At 36.1% G+C, this 23,021-nt stretch overlaps 1 protein-coding gene across 4 annotated transcripts; it reads right to left on the reverse strand.

The window, feature by feature from the left end:
- Window positions 1–334: 334 nt before the first annotated feature.
- Window positions 335–18,761, reverse strand: LOC139117389 (disintegrin and metalloproteinase domain-containing protein 10-like). 4 transcript variants are annotated; one of them, XM_070680474.1, is made up of 15 exons: window positions 18,308–18,758; window positions 17,508–17,664; window positions 16,553–16,689; window positions 15,458–16,117; window positions 12,799–13,029; window positions 12,247–12,401; window positions 8,634–8,799; window positions 7,244–7,403; window positions 5,921–6,025; window positions 5,277–5,451; window positions 4,418–4,517; window positions 4,100–4,220; window positions 2,145–2,265; window positions 1,103–1,214; window positions 335–662 (listed from the first exon to the last, which is right to left on the reverse strand). In XM_070680474.1, the coding sequence occupies exons 1-15, from the start codon at window positions 18,372–18,374 to the stop codon at window positions 526–528; spliced, it is 2,604 nt and encodes an 867-aa protein (XP_070536575.1). In that variant the 5' UTR covers window positions 18,375–18,758; the 3' UTR covers window positions 335–525. The 4 variants fall into 4 exon arrangements, 3 of the variants coding, with proteins under 3 accessions (XP_070536575.1, XP_070536574.1, XP_070536573.1); XM_070680473.1 differs by having other exon boundaries at window positions 406–668; window positions 17,508–17,661; window positions 18,308–18,753; XM_070680472.1 differs by having other exon boundaries at window positions 406–668; window positions 18,308–18,751.
- Window positions 18,762–23,021: the final 4,260 nt, after the last annotated feature.

A 23,021-nucleotide genomic window follows, 5' to 3' on the forward strand; every position in this document is an offset into this window, starting at 1 on the left:
TTGATGGATTCGTGTACTTTTAAGTCATATTGTTACTTTTAGAAGCATGGTATTTAGTAATCTGCTTGTATTTCCATAAGCTGAATGATACAAATTTGATATTCAATTGTACAATTAGGTCAATGAATGACCCTATTGCAAACCTACCATCATCAAAAGTAAACTCATATGGAACAATTATCACATTCTGCTTTTGCAAATGTACTTGCAGGAGTGACACCATTGACCATTTGGAATGTTGAACCAATACCATCTCTGGAGATAATGCTTTGTTGAGTTTTAAACAAGTTACATAATTTTATTACTTAAATATCAATTTGTACAATGTCCTATGAATTCATTGTCCACATATCATTTTAAGTTCTAACTCAAAAATACAAACTGACATTACACTTATTGCAGAATATAATGGAAATGATTCGTATCAATAAACATAACTCAAATTTGTTAAATATTACTGTGTCAGTACATTTTGTGTTCTGGAGTATCATTCATAAATACAACAGCCAGATTTTGATTTTTGTGTTATTTTATTTCTTTCATAGTGTATCCGCGTAGTAACAAAGCTTTGAATGCTTCTTCTTCAGAGTCACTTATTTTCACTGCTTGAAGAAGTACATGCTTGCTAGCTGTTGGGAATGCAGATGATAACCGCTCCACAGCTGTTTCTGGAGATATAATGGATAAAATTAAAACAAATTTGCTGACATTTTGACACTTGCGCACAAATCATATTAGATACTTTTACATACAGCTAGATCTCCATGCTTTCACTCAAAAATGAAGTAGAGCCACCATTGTTCTAAGGAATGCTCATCACTTAGAACACAAAAACGCAATTTGTTTTAGAATCCACATCGGTCTGGTAGTCAGAACGCATGTATCTGATCAATTTGTCATATTTTCAAATCCATATTTGAGCTATAAACACTGGAGTAGTGTCTCCTACACTAATGTAAATCATTTTCAAATATCACCAGTAGATAGAAAGGTCTTATACAATACCAGGGCATTGTGCTTGAGCCAGTGCAGTTTATGGAAACAATCTGTATTGTGCTTGAGCCATTGCAGTTTATGGTAACAATTGGATGTCAGTACTCACCGATGTCCATATGTTCGTCATCTTCACTTCTCTCATCTAATTCCTCTACTGTTGGTAAATGTTCACTGTGTGGGACTCTTACATTAATATCCTCAAGTGTCACTTCAACATTCTTTAATGTTAAAAAAGATATAAACTATTAAGGGGCAGGTCATTTAATACGGGTGGGGGGTCTGGAAGATTTGAAAATATGATTCCATGAGGCTGCCTCTGAACAAGATAATCCAGTCAAGGATGGTGGAAAAATTTGAAAAGACTGCCAGCAGACATGAAGTAAACTTGACAAACTGACAGTTTAATACTTTCTGTCATTATGTTTGTTTTTGGTTTGCCCTTTTGGTGTCCCTTTTTTGTAACATATATCTTTCATTTCTACAGTGCCCTTCAGGTGCCACATTTTCAATATCTAACATTTTTGGCATGCCCTTCAGGTGCCCAATGTTCACAACATTATTCAGTTTGGATGCATATCACCACATTTTCATCATATCTGATTTTGTTACATTTTCATTTCATGCCCTGTTATGATTATCAAAGACGGATGGATGTTCAAAAACAAAATGAGCTGAGAGAAATTTCTTTCATACAGGAGTCAAGCCACAATTTTTCAAACAGCTCGACTGCAAAAATTATTTATTTGCTAAAAATCTTCTATTCTAAAATTTGTCTCAAAATCATTACATTTTTGAGTTGTCATATTGATGTTTGACTTGCACAACAAAAAATCTATGTTGACATGGAGACACTCTTGAAAGAAATCCTGTATTCTTTGAGTAATAGTTGAGTGATACAACATTAGACTTTTGCAATTGGTCAGGATGAGAATGTATAATTTAATTTTATTCTAGGATTCAACATATTGATTTAAGAAGATGAAAGTATTTGGCTTAATTTTCCCTCCACATACCACTATATTTCAAGTTACAGACAGGGAACTATTTTTGCAACAAAAGACTATTGCAAAAACTAGTGAAATATTTCTTTTTACTATGTATACTTTTTGTAATTTGTGAACGCCAATTCCTTAGACGATTTTTTTTACCTGCTCATCATAAATGTCATTGTCTCCACTGGGAACTGCTCTGGGAGATTTCTTCTTGCATGACACTCTGATTGCTAACACCACCACACCGACAGTCAACACTCCAGCAACAATATAATACCTGCAACAGTAGAATGATAATTTAACATGTTCACCTCCAATTCCCTATGGGTCAACATTCACAATTGATAACAATAGGTTTGTGCAAAACCATGGAGTGATAAAGCAGCTAAAAGCTTCCATCATGAGAAATGAGACATACCTCCACTACAATGATACAGCCTATATTACATAAGAGTTGCCAAACAAAAGCAGTGGACAAATAAACTTAAATACCACAGAAGGTATATACTACTAAAACTCAAACTGTTAAAGGGGAAGTTCACCTAGGATGATTTTTACATATGTGCTAGCTTTGCGGTCACTTACCCCGGAAAAGCTATTTTGGCCATTTATAACTTGCAAGATTTTTTACAAAAACGATTGAAAAAGTACAGGAAGTTGCCCATGTAATTTGAATCATGGGAAAAAGCGCCAAGCTTGGAGCTTGCATAATGTGATATGGAAGGGACCATTTTCCCATGGGTATGGCATTATCCACTCACCCATGCTTAAACCAGGCTGTGCGTATTTACATAATTTTTGTTTATACTGAGTATCCTTGCATAAACAATGAATCACTTATAATAAACTTTCCACTGTCAGATTTTGTGTTGCTGTTTACTACTGTGTTACGACGAGTGGACAATGTGGGGCCATACCTGTCCGAAGATGGTCCCTTCCATATCACATTATGCAAGCTCCAAGTTTGGAGCTTTTTTCCCATGATTCAAATTACATGGGCAACTTCCTGTACTATTTTATCGTTTTTGTAAAAAATCCTGCGAGTTATAAATGGTGGAAATAGTTTTTCCTGGGTAAATGACCACAGAGCTACCACATATGTAAAAATCATCCTTGGTGAACTTCCCCTTTAAAGGAGTATTTACCAGTATGCTCTATAACAACAAAGTTTGTGTTTATGCATTAATCCTACATATTTAATGAAAAATTTAGTAGTTGGCATGCAATATTTATTTGACCTGCCATCAAGTGGATGCACATCACAGCCCACTCAAAAAATCTAATCTACTTAGCCTACTGTGGTCTCTACATCTAAGCAGAGTCCGCAAACATAGTTGTCCGTGAGACCAGAATGTTGATGATCTAATGTTGATAAGTATACATGTATAAAGCTGCTCGACTTTGATATTGACACAGCAGTCATGATATTCAATGAGAAGCAGTGAAAGAAGTAAACACTGACTAATAAATACTTGAACTGTGGTGATGTTATCCATTTCAAAGTGTTACACTTCCATCGTTTACCGAGTTAGCTTTTACTAGCGACAACTTTTCTCTTGAACTGTTTTAATTGTGACCCTAACATGTGCTTGCAAATTAGGTAAGGATGCATTCAAAAGAGTCAAAGACGCAATTTTTGGGTCCACTGCTTCCCTTGGAACATAGGAAATAAAAAGCATGTTTCATTACCACTAAATAACAGACTCTTTTGAGTCAACTGAGAAATGTCCACAGCTTTCTTCCATCGGCTCTACGGTATAGTAGCATCCATAACAAGTACCTTTTTCTTGTATCCAAGAAAACTATCTAGGGTTGATAGCATGCCAATTTAGCCGAGTGGATACACTGTCTTTACATGTTAAGCCTCTTTTCTGAAGGCACATATTGTGTATGACATGAATTGCTGATATAACCTTGTTAAGTGACATATAACTTGGCACATTCCTAAAAAGATTTTGAAATGACCTAAACAGAAACCTTACCATCAGTATTTGCTCTCAGCCCAACTGTTTACAATTACATATACCTGGTTGGAATGCTACACTGGCTAATTGGGATGACGACTAGTATGATCATTCTATTACAAAATATCTTTACATGAGTAAACCTACCAGTTGTTTCTGAACCACATTTCAACTCCTTCCATGGCTTTGGAAGAAATCAATTTCCGGAGACTGTTGAGAGCATTTTCATTATCAACGGAGATGCAGATTCCATATGAATTACAGTATCCTGCATGGAATAGACACACAGGGTGATTTGTTTTGCATTTTGCGCAACATAATAACATACTTTTTGATTTGATGCATTAATATATAGATACTAGATTTCAAAATTTCGGTATATCAATTGAATTAAGCAACTGACATTACAAGAGTAGAATATACGATTTAAGTCAACTGGTAGAATGTACTGTAACTGCAATATACCTGTGTTGTTGGCACATGGATGTCCTGTTGCAGAGTAAAAAATACTGCCATCAACATCTACTAATCCAAGAGATTCTGCAGAAACACAGGAGTTGTTGACCTGAATGACATGAAAACTTGTGTCAAGTTTAGTAATTTCTTGATCAGAATCAAAGTCACAATATTGGCATAATTCTTGAGGTAGTATGCGCCTCAAAAGTTAAAGACATCTTCTTTTGCTCAAAGTTTCCTCAATGGAACTTTCTATCATTCTCTCACCAAATCAAGAATAATAATTAGGGGTCACTGCGCACCATTTTGCACTGGAGAAACAAATTCCCTAACATCTACTGATATTTGAAATTCAAAATACCATGATCCCTATGTAACCTCTACTGGCAAAAATTTAATTTTCAATCACCTGTGTACACCAGAAAAGTATTCCCAGTATTGTATAAATTTTGAGTCTTAACATCTGTTCCCAAGACTCATACTACCTAAAGATTTATTTGAATGGAAGAAAGCAAGTGTTAACCGGATTTAGAGAAAATGCATACATGGAATTCTGATACAAATTTGCTAAATGCATAATGTGATTAAGATTGTGGAAATTTTTGCTAAACGGTACAAAGTTTCCTTGAAACTTTGCACAACTGACAGAGAAAAATTACCACACCTACTCTCTATGGATTGTATTAGCCTAAAACCTTCAACTGAACAGGTTAAACTTTAGTCTTGATATTTGCAACAGCAGCAGAAACACTAGCAACTAGTTTCTCTGCACTCTATGGTTACAGTGATAAATTGCACTTAAAGTCTTGATTAGTTTTAAGATGTTAGTTCTCAATAGTAACACTGTTACATCACATTGATCTTTTACCTTGCAACAGAGATGACAAAGAGAGTTATCATCATATCCACACTGACAATCTTCCAGCCCTATATCAAAGCAAGGTGATAAAGTGCATTCTCCATCAAAGCATCTACTCTTCCCATTGCTACACACTGCACCATCTGGATGGAAAACCTGTCCTGGGCAGGATGCACTAAATCCAGTGTAACTGTTAAGGAATTGTGACTGTTGCTTATTAATAAATACGTGTAAAGCTGAGGATAACCATTTTCAAATCCCTGGTGGTCTGTTTCAATGCTTGTATACATTAGCTAGAAAGTGTGCTTTGAGAAACTCATTTGTGCAAAGTTACAAATCTTTTATTAGACTTCTGCCCAATCTGTTTACATATGTGAAGAAAAAGTGAAATTATACGTTTCATTGTACCATTGTACATCCAACAAGTTGTTTTCGATTGTGAACAAAAATGTTCTAAAAGCTTACAATAGTCCTTTACTGTTTCTAATTAATATGTTACCATTATTTCCGATGTGAGATACAGCAGCGAATAAATACGTACTGTATAACTGTAAATTTCAGTAATTTTCTACTGGCTATCATATTTCAAAAAGCTATAATATCATCGCATAGTGTATTCTAGTAAATAAAGAATATTATAAACAAAAGGATATTTGCAGTATGTTGGAGAGGCACAGTCTGTCCCTTCCTTGCACAGTTGTTTTGAAGTTCCTTGTACAACACTGCACGCATCTGAACAGCAAACTGAAGTCTTAGGGCTGCAAATATAAAGAGGTTAGTTTTCCATATGGATATAGACATGAGGACTAATCACTGATTACAATTTACAGATTGTTCCTTTTCCAAACTTCTTTCCATTGACTGTCAAGAATAATGAGAAAATTAACTAAAATATAGGGCATTTTAAAACATAGGGCCAAGTCCATGAAGCTGCTATAGACATGGATACAAAATTAAGTATTTCCTGACTGTATGAAATTATCTCACTAAGGTCATCGTAGGGACCTGTAAACCAAATATTAAAGCTGTCTAACCAGCGATTTTGAAAAAACAAGCGACATTTGACAGAGCTCTGCTGTGTTATGTAGAGAATAACTTTTTGTGACACATGTATTGATGAAGAAGGTGGATATCTTTGATAGCTCATTTCAGGATGGCCTGACCAAAAATGGCAAAATTAGCTGCAAAAATACAAAATTGAAGATTTCATCATTTTTTCAATAATTTACATTAAGATAAAGCCTGTGAACCTGTATATCAAATATCAAAGCTATTAGATGAGTAACTTTTCAGAAACAAATATTTTGACCAAAATGCAAAAATTGACCCAAAAATTTCAATATATCACACTAAGACAATCCCTATGAACCTGTATACTAAATCTCAAAGGCATCAGACGAGTAATTTTTGAGAAACACATTTTTTGACCAAAAATGATAAAAATTTCACCAAAAATACAAAGTTGCAGATTTCGTCATATATTCAATAAATCATATTCAGTTTATCTGTAGGAACCTGTATACCAAATATCAAATCTGTCAGATGAGCGGTTTTGATGAAATAAAGTTTTGACCTAAAAAGATAAAAAAATTCCTTAAAAATACAGATTTGCGTATTTCATCACAATTTGAACAAATTTAAGTTGGGTTAAACCTAGGGACCTGTATAATAAATGACAAAGCTGTCTGACCAGTGGTTTTGAAGAAGATGATTTTTCACCAAAAACGCCTTTTTGGCGCTAATTTGCATATTTTCAACAATATCAAAAAATAAAAACAAAAGTTTCTAAAAATCATATTTTTCATCTACACAACAAATATCAAATCAGTAACTACTACAGTTCTCAAGATATTTGAGTGGACGGACGCCTCACAAACGGACATACATACATACATACATACAGACTGACGCCAGACCGATACCCATCCCAATAGCTTTTATAGACTATAGTCTATAATAGCTAAAAAACCTGTTACCTGCATTTAGCTCCTTCCTTGAAAGTGCATTCTGGACGGTTACCACGGCCACCACGGGGGGTGCAACAGCTATCTGTGAAAGGACATTCGGCTGGTGTCCCACAGTCACATGTCTCTCCTTCCTCCACAATTCTATTTCCACACTGTGGTCCGTCATACTCTAAAAATTGTTGTGAAAAGTAAAAAAAAACATTGACAATCGATATTAAATAATGCAAAGTCATTACATGCAGCATGGAATCACAATGATAAAATCTCTTGCATGTTCCAAGGTATTTCACTTATCATATAAGACTGAGGTGCTCTGATAAGCCATGTTTGGTTTGGACACGATCATCCACACTACAATTATACTTTTGTCTACCAACTGCACACACTGAATGAAAATGCCAGAAGGTAAATGTGAGGAGCTCATATTTGAACAGGAATGGTAGGTGATAACTGTTTTCACAAGAGTCAATGGTTGCAATTCCACATGATAATACCAAAATAAAATATCTTCATGCCAAATGGGAAGGTAATAAGATCTTGTTTATCATCACTGTCAAAAATTACAATTTGCAAATTATATTTTAACAGTTTACAAACATGTTGTAGAAATGCTCTGTTAATGCACTTACTTCTTATATGAGAAGACCTTGTAATGCAAATACCGGTATAATACAGTTTGACTTGTCAGTTCAAAAAATATTTTGACATTACTGATGATTTATGGAAATTTTCCAAAGACAAACTTGGAAACACTAGTGCAAATATTGACAGAAAATAAAATATTGTACATTATTCACATAAATGCACTTTACATCACAAATATATATATAAATAGAGCCGTTCACAGTTTACGTCACTATTCTCTCATAAATATTTGTCGGCAGCTTTAGATTACGCTTTTGAAAATTACGCATGCAAGAACGACAAAAATACATCTCAGTGGGCAACTGCTAGTGTAACAATAAATATTAAAAAATATATTCACGACTCGGAGTACAAGCTGCAAAAAACAACCACGCATGCAACTTTGATAAAATTTGTCCACATTTCAAGCTGCGTGTCCGATGTCGCACGCGTACAGCTATATTTAGTAACAAACCTGTAACCGTGAACAGCGCTGTTAGATAGGTATCATACTCTCATTATAGAAGTGTACAGCAATTTAATTTAAAACTACTGACATGTCTCTGTTATTTGATTGCAATGAAACCAGTGTCTGTATACATTTACACTGACTTAAGTACATGTACCACTTTCAAATTTTCTATTTAACAACTTATTTAAAATAAAATGGACAACCTTCTGAATATAAAATTGACAAAAAAGCAGGATGAAGACATCATTTATGTAACACAAGAAGGAGCAAAAAAAGGAACTATGACTGAATAATTGCACTAACCCTGGAGACAATGTTTTCCTTTACTATTGACAACAAGGTTAACTTTGGTTTTGGAACATGCTGAAAAGATGTAGTTGTTGGGCTTGCTACCATCTATGGCCATTGGAAACATCAGATAATTGCCTGAACCCCCACCAGGAGAGCACTTTCCATATCCAGGATCATGCTGGGAAGACAGACATGGAAAAAATGAAGAAAATTGAAAGAAAGGAAGAAAAGAAAAATTAAATCATCATTTATGACATAGTTCACACAAATACTTGAAAATCAGTTCATGGGAACAATCTGTAGTTAAGGTAGTATGTGCCTCAAATTGAAAGACTTTTGCTAAAACACTTTCCTCAATGGAACTTTCACCCATACTCTTACCAAATCAGTTAAACAAATCTGGGGTCACCGTGCATTTTAGTACTTGAGAAACAAGTCATTGACAATGACATAGTCCCCACTTGTAATAGGAGTATTAGTCTTGATGAGGCAGGGAAATGTGGTCATTAAGAAGTATCACTGGAGTGTATATGTTGAGATCTATGGGCACATAGGTCTATGTCGTTGTTCCCAATATGAAACACATGAGGCATGTCTAAGTTATGGTTCTAAATCGGGAAAAAAGATCAGACCTCCAGCTGTATTGGCCAACCAAGAAATACATATGTGCATAATAAATGAGGTACAAGATGTGACATCTTAAGGTCTAATATCCTATCAAAATTGGAGGGTATAGAACTTGCGGTTACTGAGTTATGCATATATATGTATAATCAAGGTCAAAGGTCATTGAGGTCACATGACATTTTCAAAAAAAAAAATTGTATTGCTAATTAATCCTTTCATGCCAAAAATCAGACCTCTAGCTCTATTCGCTTGCCCAGAATTAGATATGTGCATAATTAATGAGGTAAAGCGTGTGTTGTCATAAGGTCTCCCATCCTACTAAATATAAAGGACATAGCATTTGTGGTTACTTATTTATTGACATAAACGTATATTTTAGGTAAAAGGTCATCAAGGTCACATCACATTTTGTCAAAAAATTCTATCCTATAGTTATCCCTATATACCAAAAATCAGACACCCAGCTCTATTGGCTTGATCAGAATTAGATATGTGCATAATTAATGAGGTACAGTATGTGGCATCATAAGGTCTCCCATCATACCAAATATGAAGGGTGTACCACTTGTGGTTACTGAGTTATGGACAAATATGTATATTTCAGGTCAAAGGTCATCGAGGTCACATGACATTTTGTCAAAAAATTTCTATCCTATAGTTATCCCTATATACCAAAAATCAGACATCCAGCTCTATTGGCTTGCTCAGAATTAGATATGTGCATAATTAATGAGGTACAGTATGTGGCGTCATAAGGTCTCCCATCATACCAAATATGAAGGGTGTACCACTTGTGGTTACTGAGTTATGGACAAATATGTATATTTCAGGTCAAAGATCATTGAGGTCACGTGACATTTTGTCAAAAAAAATTGTATTGCTAAGTTATCCCTATATATCAAAAATCAGACCTCTAGCTCTATTGGCTCGCTCAAAATTAGATATGTGCATAATTAATGAGGTACAATATGTGGCATCATAAGGTGTCCCATCATACCCATACATGAAGAGTGTATACCACTTGTGGTTACTGAGTTATGGACAAATATGTATGTTGCAGGTCAAAGGTCACCAAGGTCACATGATATTTTGTCAAAAAAACTTGTATTGCTTAGTTATCCCTATATACCAAAAATCAGACCTCTAGCTCTATTGGTGTGCTCAAAATTAGATATGTGCATAATTAATGAGGTACAGTATGTGGCATCATAAAGTCTCCCATCACACCAAATATGAAGGGTGTACCACTTGTGGTTACTGAGTTATGGACAAATATGTATATTTCAGGTCAAAGGTCATCGAGGTCACATGACATTTTGTCAAAAAATTTCTATCCTATAGTTATCCCTCTATACCAAAAATCAGACATCCAGCTCTATTGGCTTGCTCAGAATTAGATATGTGCATAATTAATGAGGTACAATATGGGGCTTAATAAGGTGTCCCATCATACCCATACATGAAGAGTGTATACCACTTGTGGTTACTGAGTTATGGACAAATATGTATGTTGCAGGTCAAAGGTCACCAAGGTCACGTGATATTTTGTCAAATAACTTGTATTGCTTAGTTATCCCTATATACCAAAAATCAGACCTCCAGCTCTATTGGCTCGCTCAAAATTAGATATGCGCATAATTAATGAGGTACAATATGTGGCGTCATAAGGTGTCCAATCACACCATATATGAAGGGTGTAGCACTTGTGGTTACTGAGTTATGGCCAAATATGTATATTTGAGGTCAAAGGTCACTGAGGTCACGTGACATTTTGTCAAAATATCTGAGATATCTGCGTGAATGGATGGACGAATGGATGGATGAACGGACGGACATGACCCAATCTATAAGCCCCCTGGACTTCATCCGGGGGGACTAAAAACTGTGTCACTGCATCCTTTTTGCAATATGAACACGATGAGAAACTAAATTTTTATTTTTCTTGGCCTTATACATGGGAGTCTATGTAGAACTGCCTTATACATGGGAGTCTATGGAGAGCTGCCTTATACATGGGAGTCTATGGAGGTGTAAACTAAAAAGTCCTCTAACACGGCCAAATTTGATCGCATTGTGAAACAAATCAAGGTGCATCTGTATGGGGTAGGGTACTATCCTTGTGCAAAGTTTGAAAGAAATTGACAAGGGCATGTCTGAGATATCTGCGTGAACGGACGGATGCACGGACGGACATGACCCAATCTATAAGTCCCCCGGACTTCGTCTGTGGGGACTTGAGAAACAAATTACCTGACCATTTACTGATATTTGAAATTCAAAATGGCTGCCATACCTGTGCTAACTCTAGGGGTGGGGGGGAATGAAATTTGTGATTTTCAAACAATTAAGATGGTTAAAATTGTTCTGATTCCGACAGCTTTAAATTGAGCCTACATAAGTGATAGATCAAAAACAAAAATTGTAAAACTGTGAGCCTGAATATCTATCCCTGAGGTGCTTTCTACCCTAACATGGCATAAAAGTGATTGACACATCTAATCTGCAGTCAATTTATATGATATGTACACACTCTTCAGGCAAACTTTAAATCCATGTAAGGTCTGATCATCAAATACACTTTCACGCTGTAATAATTCGTAAATAGAAAATGGAGTAGAGAATGGACAGATCTTCAAAGCAATATTGACGATATCACTTTCTGAGGTGGTGCAAAAGCCTTGTTTATACAGAAAATCATCAACACTTTGTGGTTATGCACGTTTAACAACATTACTCTAGGCAAGGCTGTCTAAAGGCTCTAGATGAAATGAAAACTGACAAAATGTATGACCTACATGTATGGTGAAACTACTTTATACATGTATGTGTATATTTACAAAACTACATTGTCCTCATGCCAGGTTTGAGTGAAATTCCTGAACTTATATTTTTGAAGTGGTGCCATACAAGGAATATACTTGCTGGCTCAATATTAAAGCCCTGTTTGTTTTTTATTCAAGTACTGGTTACTTTCTCAGTGTTAACACTATCAAATTACCGGTGCACCAAAGCTGTGTCCAAGTTCATGCATTAGTGTGACTGATGACATTCTTGTTGGTAGTCTGATACCAAAACTTTTCAGGGTAATAACGGCAGTGTTCATGTTTCTATCTTTATTGTCTGCTCTTACTCGTACCCTGTTTTGACAGATCCCTGGAATACAGAAGAGGAAAGAAACACATATATGCAAATGTATCAATGCAGAACTTCTTATTCACTGCTATTTGCAGATTTGCAAGCCAGAAATACTTGAAAGCAATGGACCTGGTAATTATCTTTCAACATGATCTTGTGAAGTTGATGTTCAAAACACACACCTAAAATACAAAACAGCGACCTCAAACTAAAAAAGGTACACTGAAAAACTGACAATATTACAGAGATTATTTTTAGCATATCCTCTGTTGTGAAGACTTGTCTCATTTCACATTTCCTTTAGTACCTGGTATAATAAATATTGGGCATCAATTCTGTATCCCTTTTTTGAAGCTATACATCTGTGTATATCATATTTATCTTTGTTATAAATGTATCATCAGTAGCTTATTACCTCCTGCTGGCCCATGCAAATTAGAATACCCAATCCAAGCCAGTCCAAGGACACCACCTTTGAAGTCACGATGCGTAAACAGGACCCCTATACAGTACCTATTGAAATTGTATTCTGAGAACTTGTTGAGAACATTTTCAACGCCATCACTGGTTTTGCCGATTTTGTAATACCGGCTCTTGGAATTTTCAAAGACTGTAACTCCAGCAATTGAGAAACCAATATTGTCACCTGGCAAAAATTGATTGATATGAAATCAATTAAGACATTTATGTATTGCATTTATTCAGCAGAATACAAGACATCATGAAATATTGATGCTGGTAAAATATGAGATAGAGATAGGGAAAAGTAGTCTGTTGGATAATACCAACTGTGTCATTGACATGTATGATATGTGATCATTTCCAATACAATAACAAATTCCCTTGTGTCAGTATAGATGGACTGGAACTCTTTATTTTTTGAAATCGATTTTCACAATTTTTGTCTTGCTACAAGATTTCAAAATATTCAAATGTTACTTATCTGAGCAAATCTCAGAAACACTTCAAATATTTACATCTTTCCATCTTTCTTACATTACGCTTTAACAATTGATTCTGATTTACATCATCAACTTCTATGTTTTGAAGAAAAAGTTTTCATATCCCTTGGTGTACATGTAATGTTATTATGAAGTTTATGACATGAAGCTCTATGATGCTGATCAACTGAAATTATGGCACATCTTTTTCGTCTGTAGCAAAGTCTGATGTCTGTAGAGGGAGCTACTGGTACAAGTAAAAAGGTTACAAGCAAAGTGAGTACAACGCTTACAGGCAAGCCTTGCCACTTCGATGCCTGGTATGCATGTTTTTTTGCACACACTAAACGTTTTCATATCATTAACAGGAAGGAACCTAATGACTGGATTGTTTGTACAGGATAAACAACAGAAAACCCACACCTATGGCGCTTAATCAAGGCCAATATTCGAACTCCCAATTTTCAACTATCGAACTCCACATTTTCAACTTTCGAACTCCCAATTTTCAACTACCGAACTCCACATTTTCACCTTTCGAACTACCAATTTTCAACTATCGAACTCTACATTTTCAACTTTCAAACTCCACACATTCAACTTTCGAACTCCACATTTTCAAGTATGGAACTCAACATTTTGGATTTGTATTCCCCATTTTCAACTAGGTCCCCCTAGACCACTAGCCAGCAAACACAAGCCAAAATGAGCATACATATAGTCAAATACGACTTTAAAAAATCGTCAGTGTCATTTTACATGAAACTACTTATCACTTTGTAAGGGAGTCCCAAACACATGGTGACCTCGCAGTTAATTTTGAACATGGACGACACCGAGTTCCTTCGTGACCAAGTCAGTGGTTTGTCTAGGCTGCTACTTGACCTTGACCAGCCCGACAGACGGGGAGATGTGTCACGTAGGTGTGAGAGTCTTGTTAGACTTTTGTCACAGTTAAGTGGCATTGGAATTTGTAGTGAGCGTACTGTCCAGCTAGTGCAAGCCGCTCAACGTGAAATACATGATGTTGAAACATAGTGGTCACAGTGTAATGAAGGGAAAGTGGCTTCAAACATCAGCCATCTCGTCTTGTATGTGCTTTGGTGTGTTTAGTGTCTGAGTTGTGTTTTGGCTGTTAGTGTGGAAATTAACAAGCAGGTCGTTAATTTTAAAATAAGCCATGGCGAGCCATGCACGCATGCTCTTGTCATTAGACGACATGATAGCGACCGAATTAGGCCTAAGTGATGGCGGAGGTCGGCGGTAAATCTTGAAGTTCATATTTTTGGACCCTCTAGAACATCAAATAGGAATAACTCTAAAACTCTGAAACGTCATGTGATGTATCTATGACGCATTCTGACGTAGTATAGCCCAGAAGGAAAAACGTGGCTAACTACAATGAAGCAAGTTAGGGATGCCTAGGGAGAATACGAATCCTAAATGTTGAGTTCGAAAGTTGAAAATGTGGAGTTCGAAAGTTGAAAATGTGGAGTTCGAAAGTTGAAAATGTTGAGTTCGATAGTTGAAAATTGGGAGTTTGAATGTTGAATGTTGAGTTCGATAGTTGAAAATGTGGAGTTCGAAAGTTGAAAATGGGGAATAGGAATCCCAAATGTTGAGTTCGATAGTTGAATGTTGAGTTCGATAGTTGAAAATTGGGAGTTTGAATGTTGAATGTTGAGTTCGATAGTTGAAAATTGGGAGTTTGAATGTTGAATGTTGAGTTTGATAGTTGAAAATTGGGAGTTTGAATGTTGAATGTTGAGTTCAATAGTTGAAAATTGGGAGTTCGAATATTGGCCTTGATTACGCGCCATACACACCCAAATATATCTGACATGTAAGCCTTGAGACAGATTACAATCACCAGTCTGGGGTGTAAATTAATGTCTTTACGACCAGATGGCTATTGACAGTCATTAGGTTCCTTCCTGTTAATGATATGAGAACGTTTAGTGTGTGTAAAATAACATGCATGCCAGGCATCGAAGTGGCAAGGCTTGCCTGTAAGCGTTGTATGTAGAACTTATCAATACCGTTAAATATGATTGATAATTCATTGTTTCTTTGTTGATTAAAACCACCTACTGTAGGGGGCAGTTGACTAATTCATGTGTACAGCGTACTTACCAATACCATCTCCATTGAAATCAGTAGCTCTGAAAACATCATCAGCTTCTTGAATGTGATACGCCATTTCATTCAAAGCATTGCTACTACTTCTGCCACCTACATCTTTATAAAAAGTATGATCTGCGACTAGATACAGGGGGCAAGTCCTCATGACGTTTTTCTTCCCAGCAAACCTTCTCTGCCTTGAGAAAGTGTTATCACTGTGCATTAACTTTCCTATGTGGTTGCTTGTATCATCTTTGTGTTTGTCTTGAAAATGAAATATCTTGTGTAAAGTGTTTCCTTTGAAACTTATCACGTCAATTTTGTCATGACCATCAAATATCATACCAGAATGATTATTATTGGAAGCATATTCCTCAGAGAATGGTAGGTAATTCTCCCGTGCGTCTTGGTTTCCATCAGTGGTAACTGGCTTGGTTTTCATCTGCTCATAATGAAGTGACTTTTGTATGCTGTTTGTAAGGCCACATATTTCCTTGGTTTTTGTACCATTAAATTTAAAGTCTTTTGCTCTGTATATTACAGAATGGAAGTCAGGAGTTTCATTTAGATATCTCTCTGCTGGTTCCATGTGGTACACTTCTGTCTTGGTCTTGATAACACCGTCAAATATGCCATTAGTAAGGTGCCCATGAACAACTGATGCAGGTTGATCTGATCATTACAGAAAAGAAAACCATAAAGGATGATAATTCACTGTTACTACAAATACATTCTTCCGATAACACACCGTTCAGCCATGATGGTCCATTTGCATATATGCAATATGACAACCCTATTGGCACTGGCAATTTGCCTATGTCCATATATTGTGAACTGGCCATGGTAACTGTGTCTACTCAAAATGCCAGTTGGATATCAAAGTACTGATGGCATACTTTATTTGTGCAGTCGCCTTGGTCAAAATCAGTAATTGACATCTAAAATAAAATACACATCCAATTTAACATTTTGATAGATTGACATTCATTAAAGGTATAACAACACCCTCACATGGGCATTTTGAATACCAAGGAATGCCCCCTTGACCATATGGGCATATTTAGATTACAGGTGACTGTATACCTTTAAACAAATGCAGGCACTCACCTTCTAAAATACCCTTGTACACTTCTATAGTTTTGGTGTCAATCAGGCTTGTAACAACATTTTTCTTTCCAACCACAGATAAAGCTGCTCCATCAGCAAAAAGCTGGGTGTTCCTAAACAGACTGATATTAAAATTTCTGAAACAGAAGGTAGACATAGGATAGCTGTTAGTAATTTATTACAAAATATTTTTGTCCCTTTGAAGATGGTTGACTTTTTAAAAGTCTCATGTGACAATTTCAGTAGTCATACATACAAAATGTCTGAAATGGTTTCAGTGCCATCTGACCTTCATGTTTTTTTTTGTGGCACAAAATGCCCTTTGGTAAAAAGGTATGTCACACATCACAAACTGCACTGAAATGTACAACTGAGTTCAAATGTACAATCTTATGTTACACCAATGGTAGTAGCCTATAGGTGGCATGGATTTCAATTATTATATTTCTTGCACATTTAAGGGAGAAAAAACCGTAGAAAAAAACTGCCCACATGCCTGCCTACCAAGGACAGGTATATCTCAGAAGTGGGAGAATTCTTGATTGGGAATATGAAATCTTACAATTGCCTGCCTAGTTGGTGAGTCATAAATAATTACAGAATTTGTAAAACTTTGGTTTGCTGAGATTACAAGTGAGGTATATGCCAAGTATTCATTTTGTAAGACATAAATATAGGTGCCGGTAGTTTGCTTGGGTGACAACTTTTCAAAGCAACCCTGCCACAATGTCTGACTGTTATTGTCCAGGAATTTCCGTCACTACTTATATCATCAATGGTTGATGCACACATGACATTGAATACATGTAACTTGTGGAAGCTTATGTGAGGCAATTAATGTTTTTGATCAAGCGGTAAGACCGTACACAATGAAAACTGCTTTTAGTGAAATATATTTGCCACTGCAAACACTGAATTGGCACAATTATAGAAATCTTATACCTGATTTGCTTACCTCTTGAATGCCTTAAAATTCAATTTTAACACCATATCAAAACTTGATACGCCATCTCTTTTCTGCCTGTCTGATCCAAGACGTGGACTTTCCAATCTTTTGTAGTTAAGTGGTTCATAATATTCTATGTAAGGATGTATTTGGGCTGGCCTGTCTGCTGAATAATAGAATAATTTGATAAAAAAAACATATGGAAAAGAACAGTGCACACAAACATTGTCATCACCAAGGGATGTGTCAGGTTTGCAGTACTATGTGCTACGAATAGTATTAATGAGTATGTTACCACAGGTTTCACTGTAATTTTTTTTCGGCTTCCTTCTGGAATCTCAGACACAATATGTTACAAATTTACAGGACACACTGATCACAAAAGTTTGTAACTTTCGGTTTGTGTCATTGTATGGGGAAACCCATAACATCTGAAACCTCGAAAACCTAAAAAGTCTCCTAGGAATATTTTGCAGTGGCAGGTATTGCAAACATATTAGGCAACTTTTTGAAATTTTGGTCATTTATTTGTGGAGTTGGGATCACCCTTCCCAGTTGAACAAATTTCTGGATACAACATACGAACGATTAAAGGAAATCGACCTCATTACCCCATCCCTGCAAATAATATTATGAAAGTGAAACAAGGTTACAACCATGTGTCTCATGCATATTTCATATAATTATTTCGTAACTTTCTCTGACTGTCGTATATGATGCTATTCTGTGTTTCGGACTACGTTTCCTTTCACAGCCACATCATGAACAGGGCAATGCTGACAAACTGTAAGTTAAAAAAAAACACTTACCAGGGCCACATAGAGAAAGTCCAAACGTGAAACAGAGGCAATACAAGAAGATTATAAGCACAGCCATACGCCTATAAATCAAAAAACAACGTTGAATCACAATTCACAACCCAGGCTCCACCTTGCTGAGCTTGGCAGCTTGAGATGTCCAATGTACTGCAACCTCAGAGTACGAAGTTTTGGCAAACTAAAAATCTTGATCTTTCAGGAAAACGTCAGCAAAGAAAATGCAAACTAAACATCCAAGGCTTTCTGTTGAAAGAAAGCCTACCTTTACGGATAGACAAAGTTTCAAACAAATCCCATGATCAGATTTGTCGTAACCACACACAGATGGAAGGTGCACAGGTGAAATTCAATTTTATCAACTTCGCTGAGAACGCATGCGTCGGTTGCACTACCCACAGTTCATAGCGAAAGATTCACTCGATAGTTCTTTTTGCAAATTTACATTTTTGTAAAATCTGCGGGTATGTATCTTTTAACGCGTGCGTTAAAGCATCGTCAAATCTGTTTCTACCATTCCCCCTGTACATGTTGCGCGGTTTTACTGACTTTCATCGATATGTAACTTTTTCGAAGCCCAGGCATTCCAAACAAACCTTCCAACACCACCAAGGGATGGACCATTACATCTTCCGGGGGGCGGTAACAATAGGTGAAAGAATGAACTCAAAAGTAAAAAGAAATATTCGTAGCCTTGCTGCTTTTGCAAATTATATCCTCGCGTCACGTGACTAGGGCGTGGAAAAAAGATGACTTTTGAAAAAAAATGTCTGTTTTGCCCACTCCTTAGAAACATGTCACAGTTTGGAAAAGGTGGGGCTGGAGATGAGGGACTTTTGAGACAGCATGTCCCCATGGTGAATCAGGCCACCCTTCATTGGCCCCGGGCATTGGCCATTGCACATGCTCGCTGTGTTTACAAAGTTGTGGCATACTTTTATCCAAATACCCATCGCTCTATTCAATCTATTGATTAATTAATGTCACGAAATAATTTGGACTATCATATCTAAAAATTCACCCAAGGTAATGAGCTGCTCAAAATTATTACTCAATGCTGCCTACCCTAGCATGGATGGCGCCCTCTGGTGACATTCTGAACAAACCAGACTTGTATAAATCGTCATGGCTACAGATGGCACTGTGATTATTACATGTATAAGGGACGATTCAGAATTTACTTCCAGGGGGGGGGGGGGGTGGAGGATTTTCAGGGGGGGCCACCCATTTTTCCCAAGAAAATTTAGGGGGGGCCAGACAAAAATACCACAATCTTTTAGGGGGGCCAAGGAAAAAAATCATTAATTCAATATTTGCCCAGAATTTCTGATCTCTACAAAAGAGAACCATAGATGCTACCTGGGTGACAGATAAACTCAACGTGTTTAGTTAAACTCCTTTAGCTGCCAAATTCGGTAATATTCACAGTGGTTTGTTTTATGCATCTACTGCAGTATCTTGTTCTCCTCCCTGAAGCGTCATGAAATGTCCAGTATTTAGCATGTCAACACAAACCATACAGTAAACAGTCGGGGTTGTTTTTGTTGAAAAGAGATCTCGAATCAAGTCCAGGCTAGAATTCATTTATCAACAATAACAATGGTCATTTATGTTCACACTGGTATGTTGCTAAATACAGCATTGGGTGTTCTATGTAGTGATAGAATAACAAACAAATGCTGATACACAGAGATGAACATTGAACAAATGCTAAAAATTACAGCAAATATTCAGCATCATCAGGTTGGGTTTACCTTGTAGCTTGTAAAGCAGTGTAAAGTTGCATGATAAAGAAAAGTTAATTTGTGCAAATGTATGCAAATCACCCGATTTCTAGGCTTCTTTTGCCTCCCAATTTCAAAATTTCCGAAGAATATAACTCCACTCCGACTGGGTCAAATTTTCTGAAATTTCACATTATGTTTTTTAAATGCTATATAACAAAACGACTATCAATTGGTTTTGTTTGGCAATAAAGCTCTTACATTTTTAATAAGAGGCATTTTGAATAAGAGGTATTTTAATTTTGCTGATCATGATTTTAATCAATTATTAGAGTGTCAGTCTTTAAACCCCTACAATTTTAAAATGAGGATGGATAATGCCAAATAAAATAGTCGTTTTTTTCTACATATACTCTCCTTTCAAGTGAAATATTACATTCAGAAAATACTGTCTAGTTTTTGACTTAAATTAATTTTTATCATTAATACCAAAATTGAGGTTTTTACCCCAAATATACACCCACTTCATCCTTTGAGTAAACTACTGCTACCATACTAAACTTTAGAGTCTCTGCTTTTTGAAAATATATGGTATGAGGGGGTTTCCTTGTCATCTTTGATGAGAAATATTGCTTTGAAAAAAACTGTGTTGGCAACATGCAGCTCCACCTTAATTCAAAACAAAATGACTTGCTACTCTGCCACTTCTTAAAGTAACATGGTCACGTTGGTTCTCTGGGATTTCGTCAGTTCAGTGTCTGTGTCACTATTATATTCAGAACCAACGCCATCATCATCACTCTCAATGACTCCATTGACAGAGATTTCCAATTCAGAGTCACTGCTATCTGACTCCGACTCATCTGTGACATAAGTTGTTACATCTTTCCCTGACAGTTTTCTTAAATTGAATGAAGGTTGTGCATGTATATGTGCGGTTATAATTTGAACTTTTTCAGCTTTCAATTTTTTTTGTTTTGGTAATTTATGTTTATCAAGGTATTTATCTAATTCTTTTACGTTTAAATTTTGAAGGTTCCCACTCAAGAGCAACTTTAACCAGTCATAGTCCTCGTATTTTTTATCCTCTCTTCTTTTCTGCTCCTTTTTCTATGTTTCATTCTCATCAATTTTACCCTTTCTAAATTTTTTAAATGTTCTACATAACTTTTTACAGTGCTTACATCTACTATAAACTTTTTTGAAAATAAATTTATGGCCGTCTCATCTTCAAGTTGCTTTTCAGCGAATAGTTTTTTAATGTTGAAAATAAAAATATTATGTATTACTGTCAAAAATATATGGTGAAAAATTTACAAAAGGGTTGATTTTCCAATGATCCTGTATGTGCATCCAGAAGATCATGTGGCTCTGCATCAATGCTATGGTGTCGGATTGTTGAAATATTGTGTACACAAGAAATTTGCTGTAGTCCAAGAAGTGATCTCAGTGTGTATGAGGCTAGGAGAAATATGGATAGGCTTACACATTGTGTATTGATGCTAATACTTTTGTGTCCCATTCATTCTGATATGTATAATCAAAGATTTCTCAGTGGCGGCTGGCAGAAAAGGCAAAAAAACAAATTAACATGTATTGTTTCATGTCATCTGAAAACATGCGCATCATGACTATTTTAAGATTAAAGTTTGTTAAAAAATTTGAAATATGAATGCTCTGTCAATTTTGAAAAATACTGCTGACAAAATGTGAACTTTGACTTACACAGGGTTATCTGCATTTTAATATGAACATTGGATTGTTAATGGAATGAGCAGAATAACATGTGAATTCATGTTTTTGATAAGGTGTTTTGTTCAAGAAATGATCTAAAATATTCCTCAGCATTGTTGCTTTCCGTGGCAGCTACTTGGTTTTATGACAACCAAATTAGAAAAAAAGAGAAAATTAAAAACAAGTTGGCTTTCACCAATTTTAATTCCTAATGTTTAAAACTTTCACCGTGAGTCTGCATTCAGCATCATCAATGAAAATGTATGCTGAACTTGTGCATGTACATGTACATCTTACTTTCCAGAAATATCTGGATATCTGCAAATGATGTACAATTAAACTTCTAGATATATATCACTTTGCCAATTATCTGCTCCTCTGATTTCCTGTTCACCATTTCTAACTGACATCTTTGCTTGTCTTTGTGTGCATCGATATGTATCAGTGAGACATAACGAAAAACGTATTCATATTTAGTAATTAACTTTTCTTCAGAAATTTACAACCAGATATGTTTATTGCTACCCTTTCCAAAAGTGTGCCACTTGCAGTCCCTGCAAATCATTCTTTTTATAGTCACATAACCCTGAAATGATTTGTTATATCATCGATTAAATGTCCACTACAGTTCCTGCAACTTGTTAGACTGGATATGTCTATAGTGTATAAGCATGCATGTATATATTAGGGGGGGGGGGCCATGGAAAAAAAACACGAAAGATGAGGGGGGGCCATAGATTTTTTCTATAATTTACTAGGGGGGCCGTGGAAAAAAATCACCCAGAAAATAGAAAATCCTCCACCCTCCCCCTGGAAGTAAATTCTGAATCGTCCCTAAGGGACTGTCGCATAAGTTCACAAAGCAAAATTTGTTCGTTTACGGGGGGGGGGGGAGGGGGGTTTGACCTCCATTCACTTGGTGAACTTCCCTATCGCACTTTTATTTTGTGATCGCAAATTCTCTTTATATCGTGTGTAAAAATAACCAAAAATTGCACACGTACCAATAAATTTTGTTGTAACAGTTTCCACCTTGTTTGTGTCACGCTATGGTTAGTATTCAAATTTGATCGGTTACTTGACAATGTAATGTGGTCAGTTGATACATATCTTCAGAAGTTATATCAAAATGCTACACTGTGCTCTCAGGCAGACATCAACATTTTGCATTTTTGACCTTACGTTGAGGGGGAGGGAGTTTTGATCTAAATGAAGGAATTTGATTTCTTGAACTTATGCGACAATCTGAC

This window comes from Ptychodera flava, chromosome 18, assembly GCF_041260155.1.
Source record: "Ptychodera flava strain L36383 chromosome 18, AS_Pfla_20210202, whole genome shotgun sequence".
NCBI lineage: Eukaryota > Metazoa > Hemichordata > Enteropneusta > Ptychoderidae > Ptychodera > Ptychodera flava.

What these genes read in the sequence shown, in the direction of transcription:
- LOC139117389 (XM_070680472.1), bottom strand. Translation starts at nt 18,374, where the DNA reads ATGGCTGTGCTTATAATCTTCTTGTATTGCCTCTGTTTCACGTTTGGA. An exon ending in GTACAAGGGTATTTTAGAAG is followed by an intron (nt 16,118 to 16,552) that starts GTGAGTGCCTGC and finishes TGTAATGATCAG; the next exon opens with ATCAACCTGCATCAGTTGTT. An exon ending in TTTGTCATCTCTGTTGCAAG is followed by an intron (nt 4,518 to 5,276) that starts GTAAAAGATCAA and finishes CATGTCATTCAG; the next exon opens with GTCAACAACTCCTGTGTTTC.